The sequence below is a fragment of the Drosophila eugracilis genome, unplaced genomic scaffold (genome assembly GCF_018153835.1).
Source record: "Drosophila eugracilis isolate 14026-0451.02 unplaced genomic scaffold, ASM1815383v1 contig_616, whole genome shotgun sequence".
Taxonomy (NCBI): Eukaryota; Metazoa; Arthropoda; class Insecta; order Diptera; family Drosophilidae; genus Drosophila; species Drosophila eugracilis.
The window spans coordinates 520059-546040 of record NW_024573499.1 but is presented as its reverse complement, the minus strand read 5'-3'; the positions used below and the strand labels follow the sequence as shown (position 1 = coordinate 546040).

Sequence of the window (25982 nt, the reverse complement as noted above, 5' to 3'; positions counted from 1 at the left end):
TAGCTAAGAACTCAATAATGCATAGAAACACAAGTCAAAGATCCTTCCCTACAGTGCACACTATTAGAATATTTTCCCCAAGACAGGAGAATTTTTGCAACTAAATAACTTTTGTGTAGGAAACAAGCAGAAAAAAGGAGCAGCCTGCTTCCTTTTTGGACATGTAATCTGATATGGAAACTGACAACGGCGAGGATGCCAACTTTATGGCATGCCACGCCCTCTGTCTTATATCTCCGCCCTGCATTTGGGGCCCGCCCCGCAACAAAATGCCAAGTTTTTCCGCCTTGTGGCAGGTGTTGGTCTGTCCTGTGGGTTGCATTTGATATCTTTATGCGCTACTTACAATCCTTGACTCCGAAAATTTGCCCAACACAATTTTCTTTGGATTTATGACACTGAACGTTGCCGCTGCCACTTTGACCTCGTAGTACGAGTTGGTTGTTAGATTTTGTAGAATCATCTGAAAGGAAAGACAAGAGTATTAGTAAGGAGTTTTTCCTTGAAAGAAATGTTTATTTTAATAAAAGAAAACGTAGTCGTAACTCTGTTTAACTTAGTTTTCGTAGTTTATTGTTTGTCTATTTAAGATTTTCTTTTGTTAAAGTCAACATGATGTGCATATATCTAACCATATTAGTTCGACAGTTTATCTAAGCCGAGGATGGCTTTGAGAGCTGGGATATTTTCTAATTTAGTTTTCAGCTAACTTTAACAGAGTTCTGTCCCCTTCCCAGGAAAAGCTAAATATTTGGCATTCATATTCGCAGACTAACAATGAAAAACAAAGCTAAAATTATTGCCATTTCTGTTGTTTAGTTGTTCAACAAAAAGCTTGTTTGCCGCTACAAAATATTTCAATTACAAAAATATTTTCAACTGGCTAAAAAACAAAAGCGAGGCGACACAGGGATCCCAAAAAGATACAGGATTTCAGAGGGGAAGGACCAAAACAAAAAAAATATAAAAATACAGGACGAAACAAGAGCCAAACTAGTTTCAGATATGGAAAAAGTCAGCTATGTGTATGATAACATTTTATTGTTGGGAAATTTGTTTGCCTCGCCGCATTCCCCACGACAAACTTTTATTTTTTACTTTTATTTATTTAGTTTTTGGGGCGCTAAATAAAAAGGGAAGACGCGGCACAAAGGCGGACAGGAAAAACAACATAAATTTAATTTATTTTCGCAGGTGGGCGGATTTTCACGTGTGCTGCCTGTATATGTGTGGTTGCGATGCAGCGGAAAAGTATGCATCCCGTGTGTGTGCATTTTTGGGTATAGAACATTTTTTATAAAATATTTACAGGTGCCGTGGCAGGTGGGCTGTTCTGTATGCCGTTTGTGTTGTTTGCTGCATAAAAATGCAATTATTACCGCTGGATTTTTATTTTTTTTACTTTTTACTTTAGTTTTGGTTCCCCGCCTGAATATCTGTCTGTATTAGGCAGTTTATCATAGAAATTTTCCTTTTTTATGGGGCACCGACCGGGCCAAATGGCCGCGATAAGCCGACTCGATTGACATATCACAAGGCGGACAACAATGTTGCCAACTTGGCAGGCCAATAAAATGCTTGCTAACAGCGCGGAAAATACTTCTATTTTATAGAAAACCTGCGAATGAAATATTACCGCCAGACTCCAGAGGGATTTATTTTCTAAAACTTTTTGTAAATTAGACTTTTTATGGCAAAACAGGCAGAAAAATCCACTTTAGTATTGAAAAATATCCTTCTCGCAGCCAAATATTTTTAAAACTTGTAACTCACCGCAGTTTCCAGCTCCTTTGCCGAGGCATTGATCCTTATATCCCTGTGCGTATCCTGTCCAGCCAGCCTCGTTTTGATTATGTAGAAGTCAATGGTGTTGTAGAACTCGTAGGGTCTTCGCCAGCGAATGGTGATGGATTCCTGGGAGTGGCAAGTGAGGTTCACAATCGCCGGGGCACTGGGACCTCCGACATCTGTCCTCTGGGCAATCTGATCGGAGGGCTCGCCCTCGTTTTTGGTGGTAAATGCCTTTACTATCACGCGGTAATCAGTGTAGGGTCCTGCAATGAATATTTAATAGGTTAGTAGGCACTTATAGAGTGGGAAATGTCTTAAGTTATAGATATTTGATCGATCTAGTAGATACTCTCCCAGAAACTTTGCCTATAAGTTGACTGAACTTTATTTTCGATAAATGAGTGAAAATCTTTACTTTGTGACCCTTTAATTCGCTTTATTCCTTGTTGAGAGGACGTTTTGATGCGACAGCTGAGGCTTTTATTGGTCGTAAATACTTCCAGCGGATGTCAGTTGTTTTCCCGGGAATATATATAGAGCACCTGCCACGCCCCTTGCCACCTTAAACTGAGCGGCACGCGGGCATCTTCTGCCTGGTCATTATGAGAAACGTCACCGCATGTCACTGGACGCGAAAGAAGGGAAAACAGGACCGCGGTTTCCGTTCGGCTTTATAATTAAATTTTGCCCGCGGAAAATGCATGCGACAGTGGCAACAATAACAATGAATTGATTTTTCATGCACGGGGAGAGGAACAAAAAAGAACAGGGAGTCCTTCAAGCGGTGCTGTCAGCTTAAATTGGATTTAATTAACAAGAGAAACTGCTGACATCTACTTGGATTAAATTTGGAAATAATTAAACGTTGCCATGGCGGCGGCCCAGGGAAATAAAGCCAGCATGCCGCAAAAGGAGGAGATCCCTTGGAATTTCCGTGCAGCGTGGCATCGTCGAAGTTAGCTGAAGGTGAGATGCATCCTGCATCCCGTATCCTGCATCTTGCATCCTGAGTCGTGTAATTAAATTAAACAATGTGGCTGCACGAGAATGTGGAATGCGGCGCATAACTTTGTAGCAAGTTAATTGCATGGCTCGAGGGGCGTCTCTAAAAACCTCCAAAAACTCTGCCAGTTTTCTGGTAGCATCGCTAAGTAGCTTCTTCTTCTCCATCTTCTTCTAAAGGCGGATGGTGTTCTCTAGCCCAGAAAGACACACCTCACGCCTTAATCAGGAAAATTAGCCGACTTTGGGGTGTACAATTATAAGCGTCAAAAGTTGTTGGCAAACAGAAAGTGGCAAGCGAGTGGCAGCGAGCACTTGAAACTATTTAATTACAAAGCAGCTGGCAAACAATTTGACTGGGGCCTCAATTAGAGGTAATAATAGGTCCTTGGCCAGGTTCAAGGGGTTTTCCATTTCCATTCGCGGAGTGGGTGGGAAAGTATGCGCGCCTTTTCACAACGTGGGCGTTCGACTGTTGACAGTTTGATGACGAGCTCTGAAGTTGACGGGGGTCACAAATCGACGAGGACAACTTGAAAAATCCTTTGATCGGACGAGAAGTTCGAAATTGCAAAATTTTATCGACCAATGAAGGTAAATGAATTAAAAGCCTATTGAACCTTCAGCTCATCAATAAATTTGTGGAAAATTTTCAAAAAATATAATAGAACTTACGTAGATTCTGCAGCTCAAAGTGTATAAGGGTTTCCACTGAATTGCGAGAGTTCTTCACGATTTCCACGCCCGTTTGATTGTCGTGGATGTGGAAAACATGGTAGCCGGCGATGGCTCCGTTCTGGTTCTTCGGTGGATGCCAGGACATCGTGATACTGCTGGCCGACACATCCAAGATGGTGAGATTCTGGGGCTTGCTTGGCACTGCAAAGAAAAGTAAATAGAATTCGGGGATGAGTATAAAAGTCAAAAGTTAAATTTGCTCATGTTCTTGGGCCATATCTTCGGCTTAGAACCACAAAGTTAAGCAAACAAGAGAGTTCAGATTTATTTCCAAGTAGGGTGTGGAATATAAGATACCAACTTTGATGTTTCCTTTTTCGAGAGGGGATAATAAGCTGTTCAAAAATGGAACAAATAACATTTCTTCATCATATAAATAGAAATATCTAACATTTCCCTTGGAAAATTTGTATTTATTTTATTTTTTTATTTATGATATCCTAAATATACCCTGGAATTGTGTAATTTATGGGCTCAGGAAGTTGATTTCCAACTCTTGAGTTATCAAAGTCGTCGCAGCTGTTTAATGTATAAAAAGTGTCCCTAAAAAGTCCCCCTAAAAAATCTCCACAAAGTAATCCTGAATTTGTAAACAACAAAATGCTTGCATACTTAGCGGCGTGTGCTCATAGGGAACGGCAAGTCGGATGACTCCAAATGACAATGCATAAATAATTTATTTAATAAACAAAAAGAAAAAGAAAATCGTAAAAAGAGCAGGAAGGCGAAGCAATCGCATCAAATGAAGAAAAGTAAAATAAATTGAAATGAATATTTTTCAGAAGCAGATAAAACAATTTATATTCAAATGGCAGGCGGCGAATCATGTGTATGTGTGAGCGAGTCTCTTTGTGTACGAGTGTGTGTGGGAAGAGGGAACAAAAAATTATATATTCAATTACGAGGGGGAAAGGAGGAAAAGAATTGGCGCAAGTAAAGCGCAACGTAATCGAAGCGCATAAAGAAACGGAAATGCGATTGCTAGCAATTTATTATGGCCTGCACTTGCCAGTAGGGTAAAGCACACACACACACATGTGTACATACAGATGGGAAACTCCTACCCCATACAGCTACAGATGGTGGCTTATAATCCAGCAAACCAGCGGATGCAAAAGCCCTGGCAATAATTTCATTTGCAAGCCAAAGGACAACACTCGACCATGTGTGACAGCCAAAGGGTTCTTGTATTTGTATATATGTGTTGGGACTACTTCTTTGTGTGAGTGTGCAAGTGGCAAAAAGCACTAAATGGTAATTTATTTTACTAATACAACAAAAGCTCGGCCAACGAGCAAAAACCCTCTGCAATCAAAAGAACAAATGAGTGACCCGAGGGCGGGAACGGGCACTTGACCCTACTCCCATTCCGCCTGAGACTTTTGCCATGCAAATGCGATAAAGCTTAACAAAACACACACCCCAAGTACCCTTGTACACTGAAACTTCTTTCAGTAGTTTCCAATTTAAGTGGTTTGCTGATTAAGCTGAATATGATTTTTATGAATTTTTAAAATGCTGAGAAGTATGCTTCAATTTTATTAATGAGCTCTTAACTTTTAGAGTTACATTATCCTTTTTGTCAAGAACTATGACTAGTCTCTTGTTTTTCTCACTGTGTAAACCAGTAAGAAAAAGTGGAACCCACACACACACACACACATGAACAGTTGGCTGGGCAGAATAAACAGTCGCTGTCAATGTATAGAAATTTATACAATTCAATAAATGGCATTTCTACTTTCTTTGCCTTTTCCTTTGCTGTTGCCTGTGTGCCCCCTTTGGACCCACCGCCTCCCCGCCCCTTCCACTAGCCCAGTCAACTCCAATTTCTTCTTGTACTTCATCCTTGGCCTGGGCTCTCTGCAATTGCAAACGGAAATGGAAATGGGAAATGGACAGGCAGCTGCTGCTGCATCTGCAAAAAGGGAAAGGAAAAAGCCAATTTATAGACTCGAACTCGAACTATGAAAGCGAACGACTCACTTGAGGACCGATGGCGAAAAGGAGCGGGGTACTTGTATTAAAATCAATTAAGCAACAAAGTGTTCCCCCCCACCAACACACACACACACACACACACTCACACTCTGCTGCGATAAATGTCCTTGCAGAGGGACATGGGGAAAATGGTTAGAAGGGAAAAGGGAGAGAAAAGTTAATAGGTTTGCCACTCGCAGAAGACAGCTGGCAAACTCACCTACCCGACAGGTGACTATGTGGGCACTTAGTGCTCCTGATTGGTTTCTGTTTGGCAAATATAACATAAATAATTGAGAGCAGAAACCGTTTGATAAAGCGAATCAATCAAATGGTGAATGCTGGCTAAAAATATAAGGGAAAAGGTGGAGAAAAATTAATTTATAAAGTATTTTTGGAAACAGAAATATCCTTTTCTACATTAAAGCAGCCATAAGGAAGTCATATACCCAAGAATATCTTAAAAAACTCATCGACAGAAAGATCCTCCACATTTGACATGTCTGGGCAAATTAAAAGAAAACAATAGATGCGCCTTACACACTATTTGCTCAGCCATCGCGCCGGAAGTAACCAAGTGTGAAAAAGCAAAGGAAAATCCGGAAAGGAAAGAAAAACTAGGGGGCCACCACCCATCCAGGGGCTGCTCACTCAAAAGCGCGCGCGTGATTATTTTCACAAAGGCAAAGGCAGGAAGTAGAAAAAATATAACTAGGAAAATGTAGTCGGTGGGAAATCGGTGGGAAAGCGAGTGAGAGAAGGCGGCTGGAAAAACCAATACCGACGACGTGCTTAAGTTGTTAAAAACTCCAAACAAAAGCAGGCAGAAGCTCGAGGACTTCAAGGTGTGTTTGTGTGGAGCAAATAGCATTAAGTTGTCTGAGCCTCGAAAAAAAAAAAAACGAATATATATATATAAGAGGAACAACAACAAACGGCTTGAACGGCAAGGCGCATGGAGGATGGAGGTTGGAAGGAAAAAAAAGGAAAAACTAAGCCCGAACATGAAGATATATAAATACAAGTTAAGAGCGGGGCGCCATTGTTGTTGGCCATATGCCTTATTTAGTTGTTGCTCTTCGTGCTTTATTGTTGTTGCTTAACTTTACGAGCTGCTTTACGGATTTGGCCAGACGTAAAAACTAAACAAAAGGCGACGGACGGGGAGTAAATAAGAGTGAGCGAGCAAACAAACAAACAATTAGAGAATACACACACACACATGGGACACATAACAAAAAGGAGGCAAAAACCCAGGTGACTGCCTTTCAAAAGGCGTCAAAGGCTCCACCGCCCCGAGAATTCGCACAAAGGCGCAAAAATTATGCGAAATAAAGCCCGAAAACGAAAAAAAAAAAGTGGTGAAAAAACAGCAGCGGCAGGGACAACAAGCTGCGAAAAAATAAAAAAGCTGAAAAGTTTTGTCCCCCAAAGCTTTGATGGCCAAGAGCAAACAGTGAATGGACCAAAAGGCTCCGGCACTTAGCGGAAGTAACGTGGCGGCCATTTTGAATGCACATATGTATGAGTGGCGGCTGTGGGTGTAACAGTGTGTGTGTGTGTGTGTGGGAGATCCTTTTTGAACTTTGATTACAGAGAAACAGGTTCGAAACTGGCTTTAAAATAAAGAACAACTTCATGAAAACTTCCTAAAAAATTTGATAAAAAAAGTTGAAAATATTACTCCTTATTTAAGTATATATTTCCTTCCAAATTTCACTCTTTCATTAGAATGTCCTGTAATTACTTACCAAATTTCTTTGATAGGTCCATTGAACTCTAATGATATGACTTATAATTTACGTCATTCGAACAGGCATTTTGATTAAATTGCTGTAATTTTCGTAATGGCAAGTCTTGGGTCTGGAATTTGGCCATAATGCCTGTGGCCCTATTCAAACTCAAAGCTCTGTCAAATGCACATACAAAGGGCCAAAACACAACTGACACACTTCAAATGGGCCAAACACACACACACACACATTAATACTCAAACTGACTCTCTCTCTCTCTCAAATGGACAAACGACATAACATATTTGTTTCAAAGTGCTTCTGCCACTCGGCTTGTCAGTCGAAATCTACCGATGATCCTTTTGTTTCGCATTTTTATTCCGAACTCTAATGCTCACTAATTTGCAACGTTTGAAAACCTTTGACATGTGTCTATTTTGGGTCAAAGCCAGACAACTCGTGTGCGGCCCTAAAGGGTTAGTACTCTAAAATGTTGCTGTCACTGGGAAATATAAAAAAAAGGTTTTTAAGAGGAGCTAAAATACTTGTTGCAGAACACTTTTTACATGCAAATTATTTAGAAATTTTTAAAGGGTTTTCCTAATTTAAGTAAATTTTTAATTTGCATGTTAAACCTGCTGTACCGCCAACTTTAAGCCGAACCTTAACCCGACTCTCCAGGTTTCGTTGGCTAATTAAGGGCGAGTGTCTGGTCCGGAGTCATGGTTCTGCTGATGTCTGCATTTGCCTGTGCTCCATGGCCAAGAGTAGAGCGATAAGGCCAACACGATGGCGACGGCTTTTGTGGCATGTGTTTGTGTGTGTGTGTGCAAAAGGTTATCGGCAGGAAGTTGCACATGGAAGCACCATCACCTCGGGCTCACCACGGCCACATCCACATCCACATCCACATGCTCAGCCACATCCACATCGAAAACCCAACCTTCCGGCCGGAGTTCGCTTGTTTTTTCGATGCTTGAGACACGGAAACTGTTTTGGGCTTCGGTGCCGGCACAAAAACAGGCATCAATGTCACGTTCAAAGTGTCGAGTTGTTGCACTAACAAGGTGTTTATGATTTAAAGCTTTTCGGCAGACAAAAGGCCTCCATGACAAGTGACTTGGGGAGTGCGGCCGAAAGAGGAAAAATGCCAGCACTCACATGCAAGTTGAGCTCTGAGTTTTCCTCTCGAATGCCATTTTTCGTAGGCGTTTCGGTTAGAGGGTTGATTTTTCTGTCCTTTTTTATTATTTTTTTTTTTTTTTTGTATCCATATCCATCCATCTGGGCGGTGGGGACAAGAAAAATTGACATGTTGAAGTGCAGTTAGGCGGAAGTTGTCGCCGAGGCAACATTTTTCTATCTCCCTCCCAATGCCCGCCGCCCGCTGACCCAGCTGGAGTGGGCGTGTCTAAATGCGGGTTGGCACGTGGTTGAGCGATAAAAAGCTGGGAATTTTCCTAGCAAAAAAGGGCTTATCTATGTTCTTGATTTTGATTTCTGTTTTTTCTTTGTCAGCTTTGTTTGTCCCCGTGACAGAGGCCATCTATCAAAATGTTTTCGTTTACTGAAAGAGGGTATTATTCTTTCCCAAAGTATGTTGGGGGATCAATAAAAAAGTTTCAATTTTTGGGAAAACTTTAAACAGTTCAATACCTTTCTTTAAAATTTTGTAAAATTTTTTATCGGTTATCAAAAGTTATTATTGATATTCCATGAAAACCTTTGTTAACTTTTTAAGATAAGTTTTTGTATATTAATAGCTTACAGACATTTAAAAATGACTAAATTTTTACAAAAATCAATGTAAGAGTATACAAAATTTGTAGCACAAACATCACAAACAACATCCCAATCCTTTTTGCTGTGTTTTTTTAATCCATTTGTTTGTTTTTTCTTATCTGAAGTCCTTAAGGGAGTTCATAAATTAGCGGCAGCTCGTTGCAGCCGATAAGTAGGCAGCACATTTGTGTGCATATCAGGCTGCTTTTTTCCTCAACCTAAGGGAGTAAGAACCGCAGAGGAAAAGCTCTAGTGACAGGCCGTGAAAAGCGCAACTCAAAGTGAATCAAGGTGGGAACATTCCCCAAGACACCTCCTTGGTCCTTGGGAAGTCTAGTCAGCTGGCTTATCATATCTGAGACATGGAAAAGGACGCCTTGAGCACGATTCACGCCTTTCGGTTGTGCAACAAAAGTCCTGAAAGTCCTCGAGAGCGTGTGTTTGAGCCATGTTGCAAATTAAAATCAAGACAGCAGCAAAGCCAGCTAAATGATTGATGGCTGTTTTTCAGATGGAGCACAGACCATACACCATAGACCATAGAGCACAGAGCGAGCTGGCAAAAAGTTCAATGATTTATGCTTTTCAGTTGGGCCAAATTTGCTGGCTACTAAATGATTGTTTTCATCTCGACTAAGAAGGCTGCCTGGCTGCTCCACTACTTTGCACTTTTAATGTATTTTTTGACAAGTCATGTTCATAACTCAGTGTCCTGTGAAATTTCTATGGGTCGATGGAGAGAAAGTTTTCACTGGATAAAGTTCAAAATCAAAGTTTTCTCAGCTCCTCTCGGTTTTACGTAGTTATTTTCGTCAAGACTTTTTGTTTTTTCTCTAGATTTTTTTTTTGGTTTTTTTTTTTGGTTTTTCTACAGAGACGCAAATCATTTGTCAAAATACGAGAGTACGCAGCAAAGTTGCTGCCTGTTTGCCGTTGACAAGCCGAAAGTTGTGCCAATTTGTATTAGAAACTTCCTTGCGCCTGCGACATGTCCGACTTTGGACTTTGAGTGCGGCTATATATATATCCAGAGGATATAGCCAAAGATCATGGACAGGGGCCAGTTTATGTGGCAAGCACTTTGCTAAAAGTTCAAGTTGCGACTGGAATATTTAAGTTCAAATTGTTTGCGTTGCGGTTTTAGTAGAGCAAAGCCACACTAAATACTATTTGTAATAGCCAATCAGATCAGAAAAGCACATCTCTAGTGGCAAACCTCTTTCTGCTCTTTTTTAATAAGTTTTAACTTACTTTAACCTTTTGAGAGATAAATATTATTCGTTATTCTTAAATGCCAACTACATTTTAACCATTAATTCTGAATGTTCTCAGTAGTTTGTGACTACCAAAATAGTTTGTCAACAGCTGTTTGTCAAAATGCCGGCAACATTCTGACTGAAACTGCGAGTATCTGACAGATATTATTCGCACACTCACTCGACAGCGAATTGGGGTACTCTTGGCCCTCTTTCTCAATAAATTCCCATTTCAAGCCCCTCGAAAATGCTCAAGGGCTGAGCACTTGTGAAATCACAGCCCGTGGGTGGGCGGCGGCTCTTGATGAACTGCAGTTTTCATCACGGCCACGAGACCGAAAGTGTTGCTCCGAATTGTGACAGCTCTCAGCTGCGCCTCGGAAGTGAAAATGAATTTACTAAAAATTAACTCGACACCCGGCGAAAAGTGTATTTGGGAAAAGCAGCAGGAGCCTGCTCGTGGCACTTGGCTGCACAAAAGTTGAGCCAAACAATTAATTAAACTAATGACTCGGTGGAAATCTCGTTCGAGGGTGGTCCAAAAAAATGATTGGTGAAAAACTCGATTCAGCAGGTTTATTAATTAAAGTGTTTCGCCAAAGATGAGTCTACAAAACTCTGAGACTGAGACTGTAATTACAGCAGAAGGCATTAAATAACTTCACACTTCTCGCCAATTGATTGCTTTGTTAAGTGAGGCGATCGAAAGTTCAATTATTTAAATTTTACAGCCATTCCAGTTTATTATCTCCCATAACGAATACTCACCGATACTATATATTCTCTGAACAGTATTTTCTGAGGAAAAAACTAATGAATTCGTTTGACTGAAATAGTAATTACTGGCAGCCAGCGAGGCATTCAAATGACGATGTTGTCCGGCAATTTATATAAAATTTATTTAATTTTCGCTCGTCGGGCTCAACCCATTTCAAACTGATCTATTTGACTGGACAAGCTAATTGGCAGTTAGCTTTTATTTTCATAATTATAAATTTGTGTGGCATGTTTTTAAGTTTTCACTTTAAATCAAAGTTTAAAATGTTAAAACTTTACTGCTGTGTTTTGGTTTTACGGGTAAACTGTTGTCAGTCACTCGAAAGGCAACTTAATATTTTTGATTTTTCCCTGCATGCAATCAGCTGCCCCTTGAAGGTTCCATAAATCATAAAAGGAACCTTGAGCCCGTTAAAATACAGTGTAACTCCTTTTGATGTGGCCACTCCCTGTGCCCCATATTACCTTATTTATTTGAGAAGGCGTGGTCACAGCACCTGCCTCGAAATGCAACTTAATATAAGTTTTGCGTGTGGTCAGCAAATCAGGTAGCTTTTAGCCCGTTTTCAGGACATGGCTCTGCAATTTGCCAACTGTCAGTCTGACCGACCAGAAGGAACACGCAAATTGGGAGGGGAAAATCGAGGGGGTGGCATGCAAATTCATCTTTGGCGATATTCCTAAGACCTATTTAAGACCTGGCCGCTCCAATTTAATGACATGCCCATAAAAATAGTTGGCTGCAGCTTAACAATAAAATACCAAATAATTGTGGGCCATAAAAGTTAAGTTGTTAATTGTTTTGTGTCCTGGGCGCATCGCGTGTCCCGTTGTGTTGAAAACGAGGAAAGCCAGGGAAACTCCGGTAGGGGCTTGTGAAACATGGCTCACTTCCAATGAATTGTTGCTGTTTGGCACCCGCTGGCCAAGTTTTAACGAGCAGACAGACGGCTGCTTGTCAATTCCCCCGGACATATTTTATGAGCCAGCCCAAAAAAAAAACAGTATATAAAAATAGCAGCAAGAAATAGTTGGTACAGAAAGAAAAGTCCTGAAATAAATATGTTATTAGGAAAACTTGGAAGGGTAATCATTTTCTTGGTCTAATTTAAGTTTTTAATGATTGTTTTTCTTCAAGAAATCTTCTTAAATACTTAATGAATATAGCAACTGGTTTTTATTCCTAAGAATCATAATTATAAGAAAGTGATTTTCCTACTTCTTATTTTTCTCTCTGCACAAGCTTGGGCTCAGCGAAAACAATGTTAAATAATTCATTTGGCCAAAGCCAAAAGTTTTGCGTGAGAATTTTGCCATATTACAGGAAGGCAGGCAGTTGTTGACGTTGCCCCGCCTTCTTTTCCTTGGCCTCCGCCCACGGGGAAGGGGCTGCGTGCTAAACCGGAAATGAAAACTCTCTTAATTGCCTTGAAGTATGCAATTGCTGTTGTTGTTGTGTTGGATTTATCTGTGTGTTTTATTGTTGTTCCCCTCAGCAGATAATAACTGAGTAACTACAAGTTCTTCTTCTTCGCCAAGAGCCTAAGCGGGTTAAAGGAGGTGAGCGGGGGTTAAGGATTTCCAGGGGTCTGAGAAAGTTCGGAAAAGTGCGGTGTCAATGAACCTAGTTGGGCAACTATAATTGCCAATTCTTGTCGAAAGCCCATCGAACTTTTTGTTTTTGTTTGTCGTTGATAACGGAGTTCTTTTTAGGGGCAGGCCTAGGGCAACTTTATTGTTGATTAAATTATTAAAACGAGAAGGAATGGGGAAATCTATATTTCAATTTTGCCTTTATATAGCTTCCCTTAATGGAAATTTTCCTTGAATGTCGACTTAAATCCGCAACCCAAACTAAAAATAAAATAAAACTACAGTACAGCACGTACTCATTTATGACTCACTCTGCTCTAAAGCTTTTGCTTTATGCATTTAAAATCTATACTAAATGTAAAATTTAAGTTGATGATGTCAACTTAAGCAATGTGACCTTGCTCGGCAGCCAAGAAATAAGAGTGACCGTTCGTTTACTTTAAACTTTCAAGTTCTTACACTCAAAGTTAATAGAAATTGCATAACTATTTACCATAATTGTCATCGACCGCTGCATAGGGAGGCGTGGCATCGTTATAGCTGCCACCGCCCACTCCGTTGCCATTTCCGTTTCCCATTTCGCCGGCCACCGGAACCGGAAACGCATTTACGAAGGCCAATGTGGTGGCAGGCACATCCGGCGGCTGATCCTGCTGCTCAATGGAGGTGGCTGCGGTGCTCGGTGGTTCCTTAACCGGTTTCTGGGTGGTGGCAACCGTGGTGCCCGGATTGAATTCAGTCTCAAGTGTTTCCCAACCGGATCCGGTTGTTTCGGCCTCCGGATTGACTAGATCGGCCAGAGTGCGATCGGAAGAGCTGGCGTTGATGACCGCCGATGATGATGATGATGATGTAGTCAGAGTGGGTGCAGCGGTAAAGGGCGATGGGGAGGATGGGGCCTTGGAGGAGTTGGTGGGCAGGGCGGTGGCACAGTGCTCCGCAATGCTGACGAAAAGCAACAGCTTCAGCATTGCTCTCAGAAGGGCGTGGTGCTGGGGGCGTGGCATCTTGATTCGATGAAAATTTGATGCTTTCGGATTGTAGTTTCACGGTTTTGTGCGATTTTCGATTTTTGTTTTCACTTTTTGTGCGTTTTTGTCCCACTGTTAGGTAGGACTTTGAGTTTTTTTCAAAGTTTCCTTTTTCGTTTACAACATTTTTGTGCGTTGTTTTACAGTTTGTGCTTGTTTTTGTTTAATATTTGATTAGTTCTTGATTGATTCGGCTTAAATGATTTCCATTTTGGCACTAAACATACACATGAAATTCGGGTTTAAATTATAAATGAATGGGGATTGTTTGTGATTAAACTTAGAGAGTTGTTTTTAGGCTTAAAAACATTCCGATTGTTGTTGCTTTAAGTATTGTGATTAAGCAGTGACTAATTGTTCGTTTAAATATTTTATTTTTAAGTTTATTAATTCTCATATACAAAACTAAACGAAGCGTCTAACTTAAGTCTTTCTGCGATGATTCACTTTGTCAATACCCCGCCCAGGTTGTAAAAAGTAGCTTTTGTTGTTGTTGCTGCTGCTGCCTTGTGTAACACATTTTTCAAAGCGGGCCAACCCAAAAAAAAAAGAAGGAAACACAAAAAATCTGAACCCGTGCTGAACCCCATCAAGCAAAGCTCTCTTTTTGTTTTACTTTTATTTATGATAATTTATTGCATTTTTTCAATACTCCTCTGCCATTGTTTCAGTTCTGCTTCTCTCTTGCTCTCTCTCTCTCTCTCTCTATCTCTCTATCTCTCTGTGTTCTTTGCCGCCTTTTTCGCATTTTCTTCACACTTTTCTGCGCTTTATTGTTTTCGTATCCCTCCGAACGAGAAGAGTTCAATGGGGTTCATCCGCCGACGAAGATGCAGCCGCATTAAAAATACACTCCCCGCCATAAGTGAGCTCACACTTGCAGGGCGCGTATATAAATATAAATAAGTATATGCCCATATATATACCATATCTGAAGAGCTTGCCAACAAATTGGCAATGCCCACAAACGACTTTCTGACGACATGTGTGCGCCAGCTGTGGGTTAAGATTATCCGATGAGCTAGCAGGGGTTAACTTGGATGAGGCGGACACAAAAAGCCAACAAAAAATCGCGTAAAATTAATGATTGGGCGTAGAGATTACGCCGAAGGCGATTATCGAATGCGCTATGGAAAAATCTCAACGAAAAATGTGGATTAGCTTAAAGACTTAAAGAAAACGAAGAGAAGAAATCTTAAAAAAATATATATAAAAAAAGTATATGCTTTAGATTCTGACTTAACAAGTCAGAAATTATGCAAAACTGTAAAAAGTTCTTAACTCTTTCTTAACGATCCTCAAAGCCAAACATAAACCCAGCTAATCGATCTCAATCCATAAGCTGCCTAAGCACTACAATTTCCAGTTGAGTTTTCCCTCGCACGGAACCCCAACGACACCGGATAAGTGAAACATTCCATCCATTTTCCGCTCCCTCACCCCTTTCTTTGTTCCTCCAATTGCACTGAACAAAGTGCAAATTACAGGGAGCTCGTGCTGATTCATTCAGAATTAGCCTCAGCACGCTATATTCTCGGGGTCTCAGAGTCGGTTGTCGGTTGAGGCATACTATACTATATACATGCTATAGTGTGGCATTGTTGTTGCCTGCCCGTGTTTGGCCAGCTAACCACAACCACAATCGCAGTCGCAGTCGGCGCAGCTGCTAATTAGCAGCTCATCAAATTGCCGCATGCAAAAAGTAAGCCAACGAGCCGCAGCTTTGAGTGTAGTCTTCAGAATTACACAGCCAAAAATAAGGCAAGAAATATGGATTGTTTCAAGGTAATGAGCTAAGTCTCAATATGAGAACTATTTTAGGAGATTAAAGGGAAGACTTCCTTTTCCTAACTAATTGAAAACAATGACAATATTTTTAGTTACACTTAAGTTCTGCATCTTTTCTTCTTGTTTACAAATTGCCTGACTAATCCCATCCGCTTCGACATAAGCTAGTGGATAAAGACATTTGATATTCCCATTTCTCTCCGTGCCAGACAGACACAGATGTGCTGGCTTTGGAGTGCCACAAGTAAGAGGGCCTTTACAAAAATAGAAACACAAAAGATTATTGAATCCGTGGCGGGTAAAAGGGTGCAGTTAGAGGGGAAAAAAAAGGGGGGAAACCATAAAATGAAATGGTTAAGCGGGTCGAAGTCGCGTCCAAAGTCGCTGATCCGACCATGGAAATTGGCCAATCAAGCGACAATTGTCGGCCATTTGTGGCCAGTAAGTGCTTAATAACGCTAAACGGGTCAAAGACTCCTAAGTGGAGAGCTCGGATTCTAAAATTCTACTCTGATTAGCATTATCCGCTGACCCGTCTATGAGAACAACTGACAGATAATTGAAAATCACTGGGAATACATCGGGCCAAATGGGAAATCAATTGGCGGAGGGCAAATTGCCTGACAACTGCAGGCCAAAACCAGTGGGAAGTCGCCACTTCAGACTTTTCAGTGGGATGCATTGTATTTTCGTGTTCATAAAGTCTGGACATATTGACATATTCGTGACGACATGGTGCCCCGCATGGGTTCCATTATCCAATGCCCGTAGATACAAAAATATTCACATAATAGACAATTTGTCTGTCTCGACTTTTTTTCTTTTTTGATAAAAAGTGAAAATGTCAGGAATGGGTAGTCATTTCTCAGGTAACCGGAAGAACTGCGTGGGATGAGGGTCTCTATAAGTCAACGGAAGTAGGGCTTAGTACGGTTTTAGTTGGCCAAATGAACTTAAGACGATTGTCCCGGAAAAGCAGTAGGCTGAAAGTGGGTTTTAATGATGGATTCTCTTCTTTTTTATCAAATAATAATGAAAGGTATTTATAACAGAACATTTCTAAACTTTCAGCTTGGAAAACAAATAGAAAAAGCTGTTCCCCTGAGCACAGGTCTTCTTTTAAACTATTATTAGTCCTAATATTGCTAGCAATTTCCCCCAAAACTTCCAAAGGGATTTGCTGCATTTTCCTGGAAGCACTCGCGTGCTGCAATCCCACTACCGCAATCCAAACAAATCCCAACTCCGGACTCCTCCCACCTCGTAATGAGCGTGAGATTCTTTGATAACCCACTTCCACATCTGCATCCGAGGTGGAGTTGGCCCACTTGGGGATCTGTTTGGGACTCGGCTACAGATTCAGATTCTGATTCAGCTGGCGGGGAAGCAGCGGCGGTTTGTTTACCCAACGTAGAAGCCCCCAATCGGCTCTTATGAATGGCCCACATTGTGAAAGCCATGAAATAAAATCACTTGTTTGTTTATCCAGCCAACACTTCGAATGGCGTTAATTTGTAAGCCAAACAAATGTGTACCTAAATGCAGTCAAGTGAGTGAAAAGCGGCTGGGGAGGTGTGGGAAAGTGCACCGCGAAAAAGTTGTAAGCCAAATTGAGACTTCAATGTGGGTGCACAGGGAAAAATATATTTCACTAGAAGTTTAAATTTTGTTCTGTGTAAAATGTCTGGGAATCGAGTCACGCATTTCTAATCTCTTTTTACATCATAAATAATCATTAAAATATATTTAAACGTTGGACGAAACTTCAGCTAACAGTTAGGCCTATTAACGTCTTAACTGTTTATCTTACAAGGGGGCTTACTTAACTGGTTTAACCATGAATATAATCGAAGTTAATTTCTTTCTGTGCATCAATTATCCGGTGGATTTATTTCACCATTTCCCGCAGTGTGTCCGAAAATGTTGACAGTCATGGGCTAAGGTCAGTGCACTGCGATTGCGAAAATAGATGAAAATGCCTGAAACGAACATGCGCAAATGCAGCTAGCAGCGAGAATCCGGAACCGGGAAATGGAAATGGGGGAAAACGGGAAAATACGGAAAATACGGAAAATGGGCGCCCGTGGGATGTGCGAAAAATCAATAGAGCCGGAGTCGCAGTGCACGTGTTACGGATACGGATGGGAATATGAGAAAGAGGGAAGAGGAAAGAAAGGGAAGCGAATTCGCTGCAGAAAATGTGCGACCCAGCCCCAAAAATGAGAAACAAAAATCGTTTTGAGCCGGAATTGTGTCATTTAACTGTCAGCGAATTTGCGCAGTTTATAATTTTTTTGGAATTTTCAGAGGGGTTCTTCTTTGTTTCTTCCCTCGCCATCCGGTGGTTTTTATTTTCCATTTTTTTTACGTTTTTTATCCGCTCAATATGCTAAATTATTGACATAATTTGCCTGGTAAAATGGTTTTCCACGTTGAGCTTCATTCGCCGCAGACAAAGCGGTAAAATGTCAACAAAACACAGCGAAGCACACTGAGAAAAAGAGGGAGAGGGAGTTTGTCTCGGAGAATTCTCTGAGAGCGAGAAAGAGAGGAATACTCGTTTCTGCGAGCTGAGTTCTTCTTTTTTTTTCTGTTTTATTGATTTCTTGAAAGGTACACAAAATGCTATTCGCAACAGCAGCAACGACAACAACAACAACAACAACAACAACAAAGGCGAACAAAGGGAGCAACAAAAACAAGAAGCTGAAGAAGAGGCAGCAGCATTTGGAACTATATCTTTTTTCTCATTCATATGGCATTATATTATTTTGGTTTTTTTTTTTAAGTTCTCTTTTTTATGTGACACAAATTATGGTTTTATTGTTTGTTTTTGGCCACCGTTCTTTTCCGCTGCTTTAACTTGATTTAACACTTTAGTTTCGAGTATTTTTCCTTCTGAGCTGAGATACACAAGTATCTTATGGATTGCCTATGGGTTTTTGGGTTCGGGAAAAAAAGGCGGCTGCTGCGCACAGAGAAGCCTGTTCTTTTCAGTCTGACCACCAGCTTAACACTTGGTTTTCCACATGTTTTTCACTGTTTTCTGTTTGTTTTTCATAGGCTTTCACATCACAGACTATTTAACTCAAGTTTTAGATTGTTTCACTATGGATTTTGTTTAATTTTCCTGGATATTTGCCTCTTTTTGCATGGCCACAATCGGAATAAAAACCACAGCGACGAGACGACGACGGCGACTGATGATGATGACAGGGAAAGAGACGGATACATTCGCCGCGTTTGCGGCGTGCAGATAAATTCGCCGTCGAATTGCGGCAGCTGCTTTTCTCGGAGAGAAACAGAGAGAGAGAGGGATAGTAAACTCTCTCTCTCTCTGGAGCGAACAACAAAGAGAGGGTGTGTGTCATGAACTCGCTCAATTTTTGATCCCAGCGAGTAGGGGGAAATTTTAACTCATGGCACAGAAATTCCCTTGCTTTTGGCGCGCAATTTGAATTCGCTGTGTCTTTTTCAATTAACTTCTGATTGCATTTCCCAATTAAAATATATTTCCTTATCGCTCAGACTGATAACGCATATCAGCAGACGCTGCAAGTACATGCTCTTGTTTTTATTATATCTGGGATTAATAGCCTAGATATTGCCTCTATCGATTGTAATTAGTTTGTAGAGCTGCTGCCTTGAGATAACCCTGATTATAAGCAACGTGATAGTACTGGTTAGAAGTGGAAGTTACCATGTGTTCATATTTAATTAAAATACAGTGTTACCTCTCTTGATGAAAATCCACATTATTTAAGGATCTACAATATGAATATATATCTTAGAACTTACTTAGTTCTTTTGAAAACCATCATACATTTTTCTACTTTAACATACATTTACATTGCCTCATAAAGCACAAACGACAAAATTAAAACCATAAAACAGTTCTAAATGTGAAATCATAATTGCTCGACGATCGCTGCACTTAAAAGCCGTTTAACTAACATAGTTGGGCTGGAAATTCAGGGTTCTCCTTTCGCGTCAGTCCCTTTTCATTGTGCAAGTTTCCGCCCACGGAAGATACATCATTAGGCATTAGAATGAAATTACCTGCCTATGCAGGGAACCACTTGAAAACTCATTATAACGGTAGCGGGTAACCAGCACACACACACACACACACACGCACATCTTCCCTCCCTACACCCACACAGACTCACACTTACAAATACAGACACAGACTTTGGTAACTGGCAGTTACATCAGCCGCAAAAGTAGGCGTTGCCAAGTCGCCCCAAAGGCGTTAAAGCACTTAGATTTATGGCCCTACACGCACACACACACACAGCCGAAACACGCCCATACCCAAAACACATACACAAACACATAGGAATCCTGTGCGTATATGTATATAGATCTACATAGGTATGTGGCATATAGCCTTTGGCAGTCCAGGACTTTGACTCGTTTTATGCATTTAATAAAAACTTTCACTTCGGCGCTTGTACTTCATTCTTTTTCTGATTTTCTACGCTGAGAAAAAAATATATTTTACTCTATGACAACTTATTGCTTTTGACGGAACATAAGTTTTGTTGTTTTTGCAATAGAAAATGATGATTAAAATGTGCAAAATGACAGAGAAAATGCCTGTAAAAAAGGACAAATGCTGGCAGTTGGCACCACATTTCGAAGGCATAAAATCCAAGAATTAATCCATTCTTTTTTTTCTGCAAGTTTATAAGTTGCTTTATCCCTCAGTGTTTCAGCTTTACTGCAGCCTCAAAAGTTTTGCCGCTGCATTGAAGTTAAGTACTTAAAAAGCAATTTCCTTTCCCTCGCACCGCCAGTAAAAAAGGGATGCGCGGCCCCAAAAAATGTTAATGAAATGATTTGAATTATGCTTATGCTCGAATATAATAATGTTTTTTTCGCTTCTTTATTATTTGTGGCTTATTAAAAAGTTAAAAGCCAGTCGGCTAGGTGTTGCCGGGCATGACCAATAGCCGATGGCAACCGCAGCTGCTGTGCGGCGAAGTATGGCTGCCGAAGTATGAAAAAAGCATAAAACCCATCAAAATAATGTTAATTCATTAAGTGGCAGTAACTTGGTCGGGCGCCCAAGTGTAGGCTATAAAAATTTAACGCACAGAAGGAGTCGCACGGCGTAGCCTAAGGATCCCAGGGATCTACTACTACATACTCGTATATACAAGGGCCAGAGCAGGCAGACAGGGGTGTTGCCCCAGGCCCTGGCAACGTGCACAAAATGAATGATTTTTATTTATATTTTATGGTTTTTTTTTCGCCGTTTTTGGGTCCTGGTAATTAGAGCAGGTTTATGCCGCACTCCGTTTTGGCCAGGTGTGTGTATGTATTTTGGGCCAAAAGCAGCTACAGCAACAGCAGCAGCAGCAGCAGCTCACAATAAACTGGAAAATTATGTGAATGAGTTTTCTTAACTTTTTTCTTCCCTCCGCCACCTCCGCTTCTTGTTGGCCCTTTTCCCGTCTCCCGAGATTTATTCGCGGCACATGGCAGGCCAAATCCGAATGCCGCATCCGAAAACCAAAAACCAGAAGGAAAGCTTGGCGAACAAGACAACGGAGCCAGCAGACCAAATGAAATGAAACAAACAAGCAAAGTTAAATGAACAACTTTTGTGCATTATTTATCTGTACAGTGTAAAGTGTGAGCAGAAGTGAGAACAAGACAGAGTCTTTCGATGATGTGAACAAGTCGAATGAGGAATACTTTAAGATCTGCTGGATGCTGATTGAAAACTGATTTGATTTTGCTTTATTCTTCTTCTTTACAAATCTAAAAACATTTTGAAAGTGAAAAATATAAATATAATCTTGGTTAGATGCTTAAAAAGCCAAGATACCCTTTCAGAGCCGAAAGACTTTAGGAGAGGGCATGATATGGTGGTTATAAAAATCATAACCACAACTGTGGCTGAAATTCGGTTCACTTTACATGGGCAGACATTGCCATCGGCATTTCGGCCCCTTCCTGCAGCTGATTTAAAGGCCTTTATGCCTCAGTGTGTGTGTGTTTGTTAGCCACTTGGTAAATATTTTATGAATTATCTGTTTTCTATTAAGATATTTTAACAGAGAAACAAAAATGTGGGCCGAGAGAGACGACCGCAAGACCACCGAGCTTAGCCGAGATGAGCGCCATAAAATCTAATAAACATAAGTCTGTCCTTAACAATACAAGGATGTGTATATAGGAGTATATATATGTATGGTTTGTGTGGTTTCTGGCTGCTTTACGAGTTTGGGAGCCATAATGTTACCTTCTTTTGGGGTCTTTATTGATACGGTTGGCACTCGTTTTAAAGGCATACCCCGAGGGATTCGATTTTTAATATGCATTAAAATTAATAAGAACACGTGTCGCCCTCTCGCACCCGCTTCATCATTGTCCTGGCTCCTTAGTCCTGCCGCCTTCGACGCCCTCATAATTCCGTTTTATCGCGCAAAAATTTTTATAGCTGCGCCGCAGGCGTCGATTTTAAATAACGCTCAGTGCCCAAATACCAAATCCCTCCTTCTTGGCTTGATTTTGTCGCCATTTTTGTTGGTTGTTAATTTTATGCTTATGAGATAAGAAATTGTGACAAAAACGCTGGAAAATTTATGTTCGAAACGCTGCCAAGAAGGTGAGCTGGGCGAGCACATACCATATGAATAAGAGATTCCCCCTGCTAAGGCGATAAATGCCAAATGGAGACGGAGACGAAGACGGAGCCCGGGCTTCTTCATCAGCACTGTCACTGAAGGTCTTTGTGCGGAACTGGGATAAACAAGTTGCCAGGGGATATTGTGTGGTTTGCTATTCGTATTTAGCCATGAATACATTATCGCCGGGTGATTCTAAAAATGGAACTCACTTGAACGGCAATAAGTGTGTTTTAATGGAATTTTAAGTGGGAATAACATTTTTATTGAGAAATGCAAATGAGTGGTATTATATTTCTAGACTTCTTAAGATATTTCACCTGTCAATAAACCTGCTTTTGGAAGGTGAAACTCCTTCAATTGAAAACCAACATTGCTTGGCATTATCCCGATTTGTGTTAATGCTTATTTGAGAGCCTAACCTCCGGATGGCTTTCCGGGCAACAATTGCACCCATCAACTTGCAAGCCAACTCCAAGTCCGAGCTCATGTTGCGGATGGCCAATATCAAAGTCAAGTGGAGACATGTCACATGGACATTGGCAGAACCACAAAGCCAATGGTAACCCGGTGCCCCCAGCTAAGTGGGTCAATTATGTTGCCAGTCTCCTGCAGGAGAGCTCAAGTCGAAGTGGGAGGGCTGTTTGGGTTACCAACTCTTTGACAGCTTCCCCTTTGGCCTTTTGGCCTTTTGCTGGAACTGCTAACTGGAATCAGAGCGGTTTCGGTCATTATTCGATTCAGGTTCCCGGGGCAGTGGGTTAATTATTGTTTTATGATTTGTTTTGGGGCGGTGGTGAGTGCTGTTGCTATGAACATCCTTTGTGGGCTGTGCCTGCGTATAAGCGTTGCTCATACGCCCCGAATTCTCCTTCTCCTTCTCTGGCTGGCTGCGGCTGCTGTGCCGAAAGGTAACCAAGCGTCACAGGTGGGCGAAATGCAATTACCACGCCCAGTTCTACTCGCTCACCTGGCACCACCCTCGCTCCCTCCGTTGTTTAACTAACGAACAATAAAACAAAATTGAATTTTGCGCTTTTAACGCCAAACGCACAAAGGCAATAACTGAAAAAGAGAGAGAGGGCGGCGAAAAAAGGGGCTGCAGGTCACCGAATGCAGGTGTGCACTTAGAAAAAATATTGAATTATGTTTACACAAAGTGCTATATAGTCTTCTATTCTACATTGACCAAAAATTGATATATTTTAGCTCGTTAGAATAAGTCTTAGAAAATATTCTAATGGCCAATATGTGGTTTTTTGGTTTAGAACTGATTAGTTCTCAGTTTCCAACTATCTGATCCCATTTTCTTCCAGTGCTCTAGTGTTGGTGTTAGTGCCTTGCAGTTGCAGCTTTATTCTGTAGCATTGCGTGTGACACCGTGTAGCAGCCACCCGTAGCATTAAGCCAATTATATGCTGCACTTTTGACATTAAATTCGATTCAATTTATTTGGCAGCCGTACCTTTTTTGGCCAGCGGCTCTTCTTCTAAAAAAGTAGACAAAAACACCACCCAACACTCCGCACTCCGCCTCCGAAAAGTGTTTCTGTTATTGCTGTTGTGGCGTTGGAAAATGATGATCATCCTGCCAGAGCTTCTAGCTGCCTCAAAGGGTTATTGTTGTTTGCACGGAATTTAATTTCATGCTCACACACTCATCGCAATTTGCCGGTTGCCGTTACAAAGCAGCGGAAATTATCCTCGCTGGGTGCCGTTGAAATAAGTGCAAAATATCGCATTTAAACGTCGTCCAAGTTTTTGGGTAATTTTTAATCATTTTCCGAGGATTTTATGCTCACACGCAGGGGTTTCTGCGATAGCAACAAAAAGTTAATAGCACATAAAAGTTGAAGTTTTGATATGAAAAGAGCTGACATTATAATGTTTGAGTGGTGTCAGTTTAGTTTGTTTCATATTTCAGAGAAAGAGTTGGTCTTTAAGTTAGTAAATCTATTTTTTAACCAAATAATTCATTAGTTTGTGAGTTATTTTGGCCATTTTGTGCTCATAATTTCAGACCCAGTTAGCAACGAAGCAGTTTTAGCTAGCTTTTATGAAGTAAGATGTTAATTTTATTAACAAAACCATTAAGCAAACCCAGAAGAGGGAGAAAACTATGCTCAAAGTTGCCATCAAAGGCTTGTTACAAGTTTTTATCTTTGCTTTATAACCCTGCAATTTGCCCGAACACATGTCCACAGAAGCTCAGTTTTTGGGCCACCTGTTCGTTTGGGTTTCCATCAGCTGGCCTGTCAGATGATCAGTCCATGTACCCAGACATATCAATTGCAGGCGGCATCAAGACTCAAGAGCTCGGGGACAGACTGTGAAATTTATGATTTCCATTACGGAGCCGCCTGCTCCCCGACACTCGCATAGATGTCGTGTGTGTGGTGTGGACTTTTGTCGGGGGTGCCACTTCTACAGCAAGTGTCTCCATGTCTCCACCGAGTTGTCGAAAGAGCTGACTAAATGGCAGACAACATTGTGAACATAATGCTGGCATAATAATATTTCTGTCGCTGCAATGATCTGCATGCCAACGTCCTCACAATGGAATCACCACCAGCTCTAAATCGAGGAGCACCGAGAAGTCTGTTGAGTTGGTTGCCATTTGTCTGGGCCATTACTCACAGTAAACAATCTTCGTAAACTGGGAGGAGCATTGCCTTTGCCCCACTGCACTCTGCTCTGCCTGCAACTTCAATAAATTCCATGGAAAAATGCAGTTTTATTGAAAAATATTTGCTGCTCTCTTTGGGCTGCCTCAGCTGGCTTTTCCCCGGGTTTCCAAAAGCACAAAATGAGCAGACAAGGATAAATAGCGGAGGAGCTGGAAGTGATCACACATACCCGGTATTTAATTAGAAAGCCAAGTGTTTTACAATTACTCTTGGTACTTTTTTCGATAGTTCGACACCTTCAATTAATTGGTTAAAAAATCCCTTAAATTTTGTATAAAAAACATCAACGAATTTGCAGGTTTTACAGAAAAAATGTTAGGAAAACGTTGGATAAGCACATTATAAAGTCAAATTTGATTAGCAGGTGTGGTCAAGTTTTATGGCCAGGACGAAAAGCCATAAAAGTACGTTAAAAAAGAAAAGAAAATAAAAGGACTTTGGAGTTTAAAAGTTGGGTCAGATAAGAGGTGAAAATTAAAGGTTAAGTTTTAAATCTGCGAGGCGGCAAGGGGCGTCAAAGTGGTTTCCATTTGGTGCGCCAGCCAAGTGTTGAGATCTGCTTCCATATATCCTTTTCCATATATCCTTTATCCCTTTGCTGCGCTTCCCCTTCGCCTGCTTGCATTTGTTGTTGTCCATGAGTGTGTGTGTGTGTGTGTGTGTGTGTAGATGTTATGCCTGCGATTTCAGCACGAAACCGAGACGTATGATGATGTTGATGATGATGATGACACACGCATACCACCTCATATGGTCTACAAGGCAGGGCGGCAAGGTGCCGAGGTGCCGAGGGGGCGTGGCAGCGGAGGGCGTCATAAACAACAGACAAGTTGCACATGCACTGGAGCATAACTACTCGGTTGCACAGAGCTGCCAGGCCAACTACACTTGGGAAAATTCGAGTTTACTTTGGCTAGATATTATTCAAAAAAAGTTTTTCTTACAAAACGGAAACTTCTAATATTTTCTAATAAGAATCTAAGTTGATAAGAAATATATCTAAGACTTTGCTGTTGTATTTTTCGCAGTGTTTTTTCGTAACTTCTCGGGCCAAAGCGAAAAAGTCAGGCCAACAACTAGTGGAGAGGGGCCGAAGGAGTTGAGGAAAACAGAGGGGAAACTGGCAAAGGGAATCAGTTTGTGCATATTTTAACTCCCACAGGAAAAATTTCACAAGACAGCTACGG

General features: G+C 41.1%; 1 protein-coding gene across 1 annotated transcript in view; it reads right to left on the bottom strand.

Moving 5' to 3' along the window:
• LOC108115970 (tyrosine-protein phosphatase 99A) overlaps positions 1 to 25982 on the bottom strand; it is a 111689-nt gene that overhangs the window by 11613 nt on the left and 74094 nt on the right. The window contains 3 exon segments of the mRNA XM_017227609.2: positions 347 to 463; positions 1774 to 2054; positions 3469 to 3672. Of these exon segments, the coding sequence (XP_017083098.2) occupies positions 347 to 463; positions 1774 to 2054; positions 3469 to 3672 (602 nt within the window).